Below are 12795 nucleotides of genomic sequence, written 5' to 3'. Positions count from 1 at the left end.
AAAATATACAACCTCTGTGAAGAATTTGGCAATATCTATAAAAGTCACATATCCATTTATCCTTTATCCAGAAATTCAGGTTCTAGGAAGGTATCCCCAAGATGCATTGGCAAGAAGAGAAAATGGCTTTTGCATAAGATTATACATTGTGGCATTATTATTAAAAGCAAAAGACTGGAAAGAACCCAACGTGCATTAGTGAGAAACTGCATAAATCATGATACGTTGACACAGTGAATACCACTCAACTGTATAAAGGAATAAGAAAGAGCTTCATGAACTGCTAAAGAGTGATTTCCATGCCTATTTCTCAGAGGCAAAGTGAGGTACAAAGCGCCCAGAGAGAGAATATAGAGAATGCTACCTTTTGTGGAAAAAGGAGAATAAAATACACATATTTGCAAAAAAGAAATACTGAAGGATAAGTCAAAAACTAATTTAAAATAAGCCATCAGTGTCAGAGGGTGAGAAAGTCTGAAGAGGACAGGTAGGGAATGAGACTTCTCTGAACATACCTGTTACAGGTTTGACTTTGAAAATCATAAATGTCTTACGCATTCAAAAAAAAGAATTAAATCAAAAAGAAGCAAAGCAATTCCTATAGGGATTGTAAAGAAACCAACATGTCTAACTCGAATGAAACTGGTGATGAAACCACAGAGGAAAAAGGACTTATTCCAAGTGCCTTCAGAACATGGTATTCTTGACTACACATCCGTAGTGGAATATGGAGGAATGGAGCTATTCGGAAATCTTCAATTCCATTCAGTATTCTGTTAACAGTAATATTGGTATTATTTTAAAACTTATACACAGTAGAATAAATAGTGTAAATTAATAAATACTGTTAGATTTTTCAGTGTAAGAGAAAAGATTCAAGTGTAAAAGAAGTAAACATCCTTTAATGTTCATCTGAATTGGACTGGAGAAGTATAATCGATGAATTATATATGTACATGTGCAACATTTGCAGACACAGTGCAACCTTACAACAACAAAAGAATGAAGACAGCGTGTGCCCAAAATGCTTTCAGTACTCACATTGTTGGTGGCGCACACTTGGTAAGAAACTATAAGGAAAAGGAAGAAAGTGCTCATGGTAAAAGCTGGGACAGTCGTTCCTCTCAGGAGGGAGGGGGGTGCTGACCATGAGGGGCTGGACCTGGAAGGCATCTGGGGTGGCTGGCAAATCCAGTGTCCTCACCTGGATGGCTGTTCACTTATCCTAGCTGCAAACTGCACATCTGTTGTATATATTTGTGTTATATTGAACAATAAAAAGTTTCAATAAAAAGTTTCAATAAAAAGTCAGGATTGAAATTATTAGTTTAAACTTGATTTTTCTTTCTTTTCAAAAATATAGATTTCCTAGCTCTGTCTATTAAAAAGGTGAACAATCAGCATTGCTAAAAGGGAGCTAATGTGGTATCACTGCCTTCTGATGTGAGGCAATATGAAGCAAATACTCTCCCCCCGACCCCCAAATAAAGGAGTCCTGCCAGAAAAGTTAAGCCAGAACCTAATGAAGCCTCTATGGACAACTTCCAGTTATAGGAAATCCAGGGTAGACAAAAGTAGAGTAGGATATACAACCACACAAGGAAGCAAATCCGGAATGTGGAACATTATGTAGGGAAACTGATTCCATTTCTGCAGAAAAAACCAGGAGCATTAAAAAGGAGGAAAGGGATCTTGACTGCTCTAAATTAAGATGCTCAAGAGACCTAACAACCAAATGTTTAGATCCTGATTTCAATACCAACTGTAAAAAGGCATTTTTGAGATAATCATAAAAGTATGATTATGGATTGGGTAGTAGAGGTCACATGGAATAATTATAAATTTTGTAAGATGATAATGGCATCGTGGGTATGAAAAAAAAGGCCCATTTTTTTTAGAGATGAGTACTCCAAATATCTATAGGGGCGATTTGTATACGGTAACTTATTATTTTCTCGACCTTTGAATGTCTCAAAATTTTCCTAAGTTACAGAAAAATTCTATTTAATCCATGTTGTGAAATGATATTACTACTCTAGAGCATCGCCATTAAAAGTTACCAACGTGGCAATTTGGTTTTGTTATAGATTTAGCCACTAATGTAACACTATTTCCATAAGAAAACCATACTGCAGGTATACTCATGATCAAAGTTTATACAAAAATTTATGTTACAGGTAGAGATTCTTCGTACCTAAAGGTTATTGTTGTACTCCATTCCTTGAGATTAAGAAAAGCCACACTTAATCTCTAAAACAAGGGTCAGCAAACTACAACCAGGGGGCCAAATTCAGACTAGTGCCCGTTGTAAATGATGTTTTATTGGGACATGACCACATTCGCTTATTAACAAATTCCTGTGGCTGTTCTCTTGCTACAACAGCAGAGCTGAGTAGATGCAACAGAGATCCCATGGCCTGCAAAGCCTAACGTATTTCTTGTCTGGCCCTTTATAGAAAAGTGTCTAGAGCTCTGCTCTAAGTCATCTCTGGAAACACCGCTGTAACCCAGCTACCACTGAGGATGCAAGCAAAGGAAAAGGCTTCGGTTCCAAGCTCTGCCATGTGAGTGTCACACACGGTGAAGCCCACGCGAAGCAATGCTGCTTGGGAACACATGCAGCTAATTTCAAATTCCAGAAAAGTCTCAGAGAGGCTTGGAAGAAAAGTGAGATGGAGACTTGAAAGGGCAAAGTTCAGTAAAAATGCAAGGTAACCAACCAGTCTTAGGCAAGAAGCTTTTGCTGTTCTGGCTGGTCAGAGAGTATTTATCTGTAGTTTCTCCTTTTTGAGCTCTGATATTCTCTTCCTCAAAAATGTACAAAGAAATCCTACATGCTTACTTGTTTACTGTCTGTCACTTTACCTAGGAATTTCTCTTGCCCACCATTATAGCTCCAGAAATGTGCTTGGCACGTATTAGGCACTCAATCAATATTTCATTATGAGTATCAAGGTTCAGTTTCATCACCACTGAATGCTGAGACTGTGAATACCATTTATTAAAACATGATCACTGCCCCATACCTCCACCCAGGCCTAAGGGCAAAGCTACTGGCAGCAATGCTCAGATTCCACAGCCCCACATATTCTCATCCACTTGAGAGAACACGCGACGTGGCACTTTGACTAAATTATCCTGCTGTACAAAATCTTTTATGTTTTGGAAATACCTAAGGAAGAAAGAGTATTTATACTAACTCTTACACTGAAGTGTTAGGTTTCAGGCTTAAGTATCTCTGGTTCAGAGAAAGTAGGAACTGTTAGCTCTAATTTCTGCTCTAGTTTCCAACAGGGCTGAAAAGACTAAGTGGCTTATACTCCAGCCTGTGAGAAACAGAGGTGGTATCAGAAAGGAGAAGGTTGGCTTGCAGGGTAAAGACCGAGTGCTGACACTTCTCTGCATCTCAGCCACTGACAAGGTGAAGGCCAGATGCCTGAATATTCATTGTCCCCAGGCAAGAACATGTTCTACTGGTGGCAGCAGCAGTGGCCAGTTCAAAAGGGACCAGGCAGTGACAGGGAGAAAGTTCAGACACAGAAGACAATCTTGCCTTTTTTTCTTCCCCTAAAAGTGCTGAGCACTGATTGACCAGGGAAGAAATTAAGACAAACATGAACACAGTTGATATTTTAAAAAGAACGTTTGAAACTGAACTAGGAAAGAACTTAGAAAAGAAGCCACGTTTTTGTTTCCTTGGTTAGGACACTTCCTGAACCAGTAGTCGGCCTCTGTGCACTCAAGAAAGAGACCCTTCTCTTCCAAGCCAGGATAGGCTGATCCCTCATTCAAACCCAGTAAAATGCAAATGTTGTTAAATTAATTTACCCCAGCCAAAGTCAAAATGTTCTCCAACGATTTGGTCATGATGAGACGCTTCTTGGCACGAGTTACTGCAACATACAGTAAATTCCATTCATCCTCAGAAAATGACTCTAAAGAAAGTAAAGAGAAAAGATATATCAATTGAAAAGCCTGCTTACAATTTATGTTCTCATCTAAATGTTTACTACCCTTCACCACCAACCCCCAAAAAAAACCCACTCAAGATTTGCTGGCTGTGTGTGTGTGTGTGTATGTGTACACAGAGGGTGCCAAAAAATGTATACACATTTTAAGAAAGGAAAAAACTGTATTAAAATTGTAATAATATATACCTATAATAAAAGATGAATACAAGTCATGTGTATACATTTTTTTGGCACACACACAGACACACACACACACACAATTATCCTATAAATACCAACTCCAAAAAATGAACAAAACCCTAACAAGCTAGTGGCACAAAAGACTGAGGTTTAGTTCGTGCTACTACTGGGAAATCCTGGGAACCTGTTCACTGGTTATTCCACACCGGTGATGTGCCCATGACAATACTATAAAACTGGTGGGGAAACTGAGGCATACAGAGGTTAAGTCACTTGGACAAACAGGCCATGGCCAATCAAGGGTCCAGGAGTCGAACCCAAGTATCCAAAACCCAAGTTCATCCCGTTTCCTGATGCTGTCTCCGTTACTCAGGCCAGTGTGGAAATGACTCATGTTGTCACAGAAAACCAGAGAAGAAAAACACTCTACAAGTCTTTACTGCCCACCTCATGCGTCGGTTTGCTCATTTACCATACCTAGCACAATGGTAAGAACTGAATAAAGAGCAGTTGATCTGTGAATACACCAAAGGCCACTAAATTGTGTACTTTAAATGGGTGGACTGTATGCTTGTGAATTACGTATCAAAAAGCTGATACGCCCCCTCCCCGAATATATAGGTAAACATGTAATGACCAGCAGGGGGGAGAAAAGTAGTGTATTAAACCAACATCTCTTCCCCAGTGTAAAGCCATTGATCTCTCTACAGCCATTCCTTTTCCCCACTCTACTTCACTTTATGTTCAATACAAACTCTTCCTTTCATTTTATGAGTATGGTCATCAGATATAAGGAATTTTCAGTATTTCTATTTCAGCCCGCCAATGTACACAGTATGCCCCAAATTTTGAATCCAGGGTTAACAGAGAGCTTTTGTTTGTCTCTAAGAAAACTCCAAAATGATTTCATTCTGAGATTTAAAACCAAAACAATAGCATGATGCTTGGGGTTTTTATAAATAGCCTTGAGTATAAATGTATACAAAGTAGACAAATGATAAAGGGTGCTTACTATTTTACCTTTGTGATTTTCTGGCCTCTTTAAAAAAAGGGGAGTTAATTAAAGAAAAAACACCTTGGGGAACAGGTAAACTATATGTTTTAAAGCTTGTCTGAGTCTGACGGTGAAAAACCCAAAGCTGAAGGTTGCTGCAGGCTAAATAGGGCCGCTCTACGCACAGCTGCCCTGCGTGCAGCCCCCGGAGCGGTGGGCTCTGTCAGTTCAGTTTTTCTAAAAAAAAAAAAAAGAAAAAGTAGTCTACGAATAATAAATGTAAGACTAGGTGCTTGTTTTCTTCTAGAAGACTCCTTCCAAAAGGCCACATCATCCAACAGAAGGCAAGGCTTCCAAGGGCGGCATCCCCGGTCGCCTCCTAAAGGGGTGCTCTGTGCGACCGGTCCCCTTACCGACTCTGAAGTGGGGCAGCTGTGCGAGGTTGTGCCTGGCGCACGGCACTTTCACGAAATCGTCTAGAACGTGCACGGTATCAAACTCCAAGCCTTTGGCTTTGTGTACAGTCCCCAAAATGTACTCTGGAATAAAAACGGTGCAGAGTTAGATGGGGACTTGACAGGGAAAGAAACAAGAGAGGAAAAAGAAAACTGACCCTTTAAACTCTAACTTGCGTTTTCCTGCCTGTGTTCAGCTTTGTGGGAAAAGGGGGAAAGAAGAAAATACAGTAAGAAAAAAAAAAAAGAGAGAAAACTGAAAGATGAGGGAGAAAGGAGAAACTTGGTTGCAGGCGAATTAGTGCATCTTAGAAATCCCTTTCCAGAGCTCACAGTGACCTGTCCACAAGCTAAGCTTCACACCACGGAACAGAGGCCAGAAGAGGGGTGACCGGCTTGCCCAAAGTCACCGCAGCAGAGCTGGGAACAGCAAGTCCCATTCGGGCTTGGAGGTAGGACAGAAATAAAGGCCCCACAGAAGGACGCAGCTCTGCTCCCCTCTTAGGCAACGCCGGGAACGCAACAAAGCCACCCACGGTCACACATGATATTCGTGCAGGCAAGAAGCGTCAGGAAACCATTTGTTCCTCCCGGTGGGAAGTGAAAAACCAAGTGTTTTCCTTACCTGCAAAGTCCAAGTCTTCTATGTGGCATTTTGCTATCCTTTCCACCAGGTCTGGGATCCTGATGTTATACTTTTCAACAACTGCAATCTTTGCTTCAAGCTCCTTGTCCTCAGCCGCGGTCACATACCTCTTGAAGCCACTAAAGCCTTCTTTGTGCACCCATCTTCTAATAAACCTGTCTTTAATAATGAGGTTTCCTAAGGAGAACACAGATGCAGGTTAATGCGATACAGGCCACGCTGACACACAGTGGCAGCAGCCCCACGTCCTAACAACGGCATAACAAACGGTCTTCAGGGGGCAGACCCAGGTTCTAGTCCCGACTGCATCACTAACCTGCTGTGTGCTCCTGGGCAAGTCAGTGAAATGACCTGTGCTTTAGCCTCTCCGTCTCCAAACTGAGGAGCAAGAGCCCTACCTTGAGATCCTTACCTACTTCACAAGGATTTGAAACAGTGCAGTAATGAAAAGAAAAGCACTATAGAGATGTTAGAAATGATCATCTTGGGCCCAGGCAGAAGTTTCAATGTGTAAAGCTGCCCAGGCAGACAGAAAGACGGTGACGGAAGACAGCCTAAGGGGCCGATAGAAATTTACACTCCTGAAAGAAGGATCTGGAAAAGCTATCAGTATCTCCGAAAACAGGAGGCCTTGGGTATCACAGTCTTGATGGGAAAAGAGCGCCATTCGCTCCACCCTTCTCCAGAAGAAAAGAACTCTCACTCAAAACAAGCCCCTCCTTCTCCCATCCCGCGTCACTAGAGTGCTTCTATCCACTGCACCGTGGCCAGGAGGGTACTTACGTCTCTTCCGTTCTTCCTCCGGCTGAAGAAGGATCCAAATATCAATGATTCTGTCCAATCCAAATGACTTAATCCCCTGAAAAAGTTTTTTGGTGGGATTTTTGTTTTTTTGTTGTGTTTTATTTTGTTTTTGTGTTGTTTTCACAAAACAAAGTAAACCAAAGGTACAGATGGGATTCTGAAATGAGATGGTTTCTTGGAAATGGACCTCAAATGGCATCCAAAGCATAAATACTGTAAGCAGAAAACTTCATCAAGCACAAAAGCACCAGGCTATAATGCAGCTTGAAAACTCAGGATTATCAAATGCTAAGTTTTAGCTGCTACCTCAAACTCTTCCAATGTTTTAAAGGTGGAAAGAACTAGCTCTGCTGTGCTTTCTTGTCACAAAAGGGCAATTTAAATCATCTACCTTCCAGGAACATAAATAAGTTGCAATAAAAAATATAATGATACCTGAACACTGCGTGTGGAGTATGAATACTTACCATTGTATCTTTTGAGGAAAGGACCAGAAAGTGTCTAGAGGTCGAATTTATTGTATGTTTTAAAAGGTTACCACCTGGAGGAGAGGGCCTGACTATCTCATAGGTCAGCCCAGTTCTACCCAGAAGCATGTAGGGCAGGGGGTCCCCAGCATTTGCATGGCACCAGGTCCCAGTACAGAAGAAACATGACATAGGCCGCACACGCCAAGGGTTTATCATCATGTTGGGAAGGGGCATACAACACACTGACATAAAAGAGACCAAAATAAGACAGTATATCTTATAATTGGACACCATATGTGATCCCGTGTAAGCACACATGCTATAGGTGATGAGTGGAGAGAGGGGAAAGAAAGCCACTTACTTTCTTTCATGCCCAGCATGGATGGTACTCCAAAAGTACTGTTTTCTTACAATAAGGAAAATGGCTAAATTATGTTATATCCCCTGGATAAAATACTGTAAAGTCATTAAAGTAGCAACATGAAAGAAAACATGCTTATGCGTTGAGCAGAAACAGCATGCTTTTTAATGTATACTATAATTACAATTATGTAAAAATATATGTCTATAAAAACAAAGACGGAAATGATTAGCAAAAAAGAGAATTGTATGAAATACTGAGATTGAGGCTGAATTTTTTCCCTATAACTTGGTTATATAATCTTTACAAACATAAGAGAGAAAAGTGAGAACATCTTTTGATTATGACTCACTCAATATATTTACCAAGTGCCTACACATAGCAGGCCCTTCAAAATGTCTTTTCATAAATGAGTAAGTGCATGTCTTTTAGTCATATAACTTTGCTTCAAAGACTTAAAAATGCCGTACACATCACTTAACCCTAACTTCCCCGTGAAACAGGTAAAGGAAAGGCATTATCTTAGAGATGGAGAGAAAGAGGCACACACACGTTGTGACTTGCCGCAAGCCACACAAAGTTAGTGACAGAACCAGAGCTAGAACCCAGGTGTTCACACTCTATCCGCCGCAGCCCGCCGCATGTCCCAGCTGTGTTGTCACCTCACTGTTTCTTAAACTAATGAACATCACACATCAGAACACTCGCCGAGAGCCAGTAGCCTCGTTTGCATAGTGAAAGGAGAGAAGGGCACTTATTTTTTTAGAGAGTAGAAGAAAAGATCCTCGTCCATACTGGGTGTGACTTTATAGGAATGTTTGGCGAGCATCACCAGCACGGCCAGGGAGAATGACTTCAGTGGCGGCACAGATGGTGAAAATTGCCAAAAACCCAAATGCTTGCCTGCATAATAATCCTAATGAAATTCAACGTTTGTATCGGCCGTGTTTGTCTGCAACGTTTCTGCGCATGAAGCAGGCAACAGCACTGTTCTCTTACCCCAATCAAATGTATCCTTGCAGGTACTTCTCCATCGGTCACCCGTACAGCCTCGTCAAACACACTGGCATTGGTCCGCGACAACAGGGCCACCTGCCCCTTTGTATCACCTCTGATGCCACCTTTGGGGACAGAGTACAAACGCTAGGGCAAATCCAAATAAAAAGGAAAACTAATGTTTTGTAAATGAGAGTAACTGAAAGCCTTACTCTGATGGTTTCCTCCAACCAAAGTCTTTTTCCTTACTCTCTTGCAGACATCCAAGATAGTAGCTCCCACATAAGCTATTTCCACACCAAATCTAAAACTCTGTTGGAAAACAACAAAACAAAAGGAGTTAACAACCTTTCCCTGAAGTATGTTGGCACATTTGTATCACTGCCAGGTCCTGGCCTTGTCAACCCCAACCAATCACTCCTGATTCGCCCTACCTGGAAAGGGTATTTGGAAATTCCCTACTGTAAACCCACTCGTACTGAACAGGAGCTTGACAATCAAAGAATCACTGACTTCATTTCTAACTTTTCAGAATAGTATTTTTCTATCCTGAAACCTTAAAGTTACCTATTTTTCTTTACCCCTGGCCCCTAAATCCAAATCTCAACAACTCACCCACCACGTTTTCTATACCATTTTTGTTACCACTGCTGCCAGGTCAGCTCAGAAACCCAAACTTCATACCTCACCTACTTGGTTTCTTTCCCTCCAGTCTCTTCCCACTGCCAAACACCCCACCTCACCTCTGTCAGGTCAATCTTGCCCACACTTTGCTCAAACCAGGCCCTTTCTACAAAAAGGTAGAGCAATACACAAAGAAAAAGGTGATGCATACACTTTCAGGATTCCTCACAGACTGGACATCCTACTTCTCTTTATTCTCAAAATTAATAGCAAACTTTTCTTTTAAGCAAATCCACTCTTTTTTCCAAATCAAATCTAATGCATACGAATTGTACAAAAGATTAAGGGAAGGGAGGGACGGTTTCTTTCCTTGCCTTTGTGACTCCCTCAACGTTCATTTAAAATCTCTGCCCTACATAACCAACCACAAGTATAATCATCAGTTCCTGAGTGTTTCCTGCGCTTTCCCTGCCTTGGTTCATAGCAAAACAATTTCCTACCCTTCAAAACTTGGCTTATCACCCGACTTACTTGACCACTGCAGCGGGAATGACACCATTCTTCCCTAAACTCATGCTATTTGTTGCCTTTTCCATGCATTTCTAACTTAGGTAATAGAGTATGATATGCTTTGGTGAACATCAATAATACAGCCTAAAGAAAACGAGGTTTTTGACAAATAGTACTTTGTCGCTACAGAACTATTCTGAATGAACCACAACCCAAATTATAAAATAAGTATCTGTGAGCCCATACTGATATACAAATAAAGAAATCATTGAATAAATAAATGGGAGAGAAGACACAAATCTCCTTTGCAGAATAATTCCAAGGAATTGACGTAGATACTCCAACACTCCTTGGGTGAGGGCTGAGTAGAGCCCCTTTCTTCCAAACGTCTAGTACGGGAAGCGCAGGGGGCAGGGAAAGTAGCTTCACAGTAGAGAAACATGGCAAACGCTACATTAGCCAGCTGATCAAGGTCACGTCAACAGTCATAAATCATGTGCCCTTGAGATTATGTGATGAAAATAATAGCATGTGCACCAGATATTGTGACAATTTTCCTTCAGAGATCTTCCTCCTCCAAACCTGTAACATCCGTTTGATTGTGAGAAAAACATCAGACAAATTCCAGCACAGGGGCATTCTACAAAACACCCAACCAGTACTCTTCAAAGCTGTCAAGATCATCAAAAACAAGGAAAGTCAGAGAAACTGTCACAGCCAACAGGAGCCTAAGAAGACATGACAACGACATGTAATATGGTAACCCTAATAAGATCCTGGAACAGAAAAGGACATTAGGTAAAAACTAAGGATATCTGAACACACTATGGACTTTATAATAATGTGTCAGTAGTAGTTCATTAATTGTGGCAAATGCAGCATACTAAATAATAGGGGAAACAGAATGCACAGCATGTGGGAACTATTTTCTCAATTTTTTTACTACTATTTTCTCAATTTTCCTGTAAATCTGAAACTAAAAAAACATCTGTTAAAAAAATTACTCTGAGTTGATGCAACCCTGAATCACTATAACATACAAGAGGAATTCAAGGGAATAAAGTCACGGAGTAGGCTACAGGACTTTCTGTAACAGAACAAAACAGTTCAGATTACTCTTCAACACAGTGGCCACATCTCAGATCCTCTAACCAGAAGTGAATCTCTTAAAAGCAATGGTTCTCGCACCTCTAAATCTCAGGACTCATCACACTACTAAAAATTGCTGAGGCCCCAATGGAGCTTTGATTTATGTGAGCTGTAGCTATCTCTATTTACCATACTAGAAACTTTAATTTACATTTAAATTACATTTAAAATTTACATTTAAAAAGTAACAATAAGTAACAATAATAAGCCCATTGCATAACGTAAAAAAATTTTTTTAAAACTATATTATCCAAAACAAAAAAAAGCTTAGCAACAAGAGTAGCCCTGTTTTCCGTTTTTCGCACATCTCTTTGATGCCCTGCTTAATAGAGGACAGCTGGATTCTCAGTTCGGCCTGCATGCAGTCCATGGTGATGAGCTGTTTTGGATGAAATAGGTGTAGAAAGCTCAGCCTTTCACACATGCAAACTGAAAAGGGGAGGGCCATTTCACAGCCTTTTCGGGCAATCAAGGACACCATGAGTTCTCATGCTCATAGTGGTGGGCACAAGTTTTTCAAATTTTGATTACACATGAAAGCAAGAATTTTATCTTTGGCAACAAACACTGGTCAGTTGTTGTCACAACTCATTTCATTCATTTTTGGGAAAATGCCAAAAACTCAAGTCTGAATAACTTGAGTTGGTCTGTTAGCAGTTCTTTCGATGACAAACAATACTAGAAGAAAAAAGCTACCAGTGTAGCTCACAGCACAATCACAAAAATGCTTTTCATCTGACATCCAAGAGACTTCGGTAAGCAGACGGATTTTATTCGTACTTCCCATCTCATCACCCAGAGGCGTACTCAAGGGACAGCCGTTAATCTAATTAATCGTTTTTGCCGTGTCACCTACATTCTTAAGTGACCTATTTTTGTTTTTTGTTTTTGAACTCTAGGAGTGCGTTGCAGTAAAGAATACAATCCCTGCCCTGGCTCATGGGAAGGCACTGGCAGTTTCACCCATCAATGCTCTGCATCATCAGTGCAAAAGTCAACCCAGTGAAAAAGGGAAACGACTATGGAAAACATTGTGACTTTGTAGATCCTCTGAGAATCACTGCTTAGAAGCAAGGGTTGGCTGCTACCGTCAGCCAGACAAGAAACCTTGCCCAGGGCCTGGCACATAGTAATCACTGAGAAACGAAGGTGGGGAACCCATGCTTGCTTAGATGCTTCTAGAATCCTGGAAGCAAGGGGATGTCTTACCTGTGTGAGATAGAACACGTGCGTGTGAGGGACTGTGAACAGAGCGTTGACCGCACCACGGAAGGTGTAGATTTGCTGGTGGGGGTCCCCCACAAAGATCTTCCCACATGGCTGAGACAGAACTATATTCATGATAGCTGCAACCAAAGAGGGAAGGTCAGAGCTCTAAAAGAACGCCAACCCACGTTATGAAAAGAAACCGAATTTCAAAGACAGGGATGAAAACACTTTCATGAAATTAAGTCAGGGCACTAGACAGCAGTTGTCTTTTCCTGCCAGGTAGGCACACTCAATGCAAAGAAACGGTTTGATAATGAACAAGAGACAGTTTCTAGTCCTGGGAATGTACATTATTTTTAGTCCTGGGCAAATTATTGTGTATAAGAAACCACACAGGCAAATACAAAAAGAGGCCAATTGTCTTTG

At 41.0% G+C, this 12795-nt stretch overlaps 1 protein-coding gene across 5 annotated transcripts in view; it reads right to left on the bottom strand.

Annotated features, from left to right (window-relative positions):
* The window catches only part of FBH1 (F-box DNA helicase 1), a 38850-nt gene that overhangs the window by 3133 nt on the left and 22922 nt on the right, over nucleotides 1-12795 (bottom strand). For all 5 annotated transcript variants that reach the window (XM_019738229.3, XM_019738226.3, XM_074325023.2 and 2 more), the window contains 7 exons: nucleotides 12370-12506; nucleotides 9090-9189; nucleotides 8881-9002; nucleotides 7030-7105; nucleotides 6226-6423; nucleotides 5559-5684; nucleotides 3829-3935 (listed from right to left, as the gene is read on the bottom strand). In XM_019738229.3, the coding sequence (XP_019593788.2) occupies nucleotides 3829-3935; nucleotides 5559-5684; nucleotides 6226-6423; nucleotides 7030-7105; nucleotides 8881-9002; nucleotides 9090-9189; nucleotides 12370-12506 (866 nt within the window). The remainder of the gene's footprint in view (nucleotides 1-3828; nucleotides 3936-5558; nucleotides 5685-6225; nucleotides 6424-7029; nucleotides 7106-8880; nucleotides 9003-9089; nucleotides 9190-12369; nucleotides 12507-12795) is intronic.

This window comes from Rhinolophus sinicus, chromosome 1, assembly GCF_057876585.1.
Source record: "Rhinolophus sinicus isolate RSI-liver-muscle chromosome 1, RSI-T2T, whole genome shotgun sequence".
Taxonomy (NCBI): domain Eukaryota; kingdom Metazoa; phylum Chordata; class Mammalia; order Chiroptera; family Rhinolophidae; genus Rhinolophus; species Rhinolophus sinicus.
The sequence above is the reverse complement of the archived record's forward strand: the minus strand, read 5'-3'. Positions and strand labels throughout refer to the sequence as shown.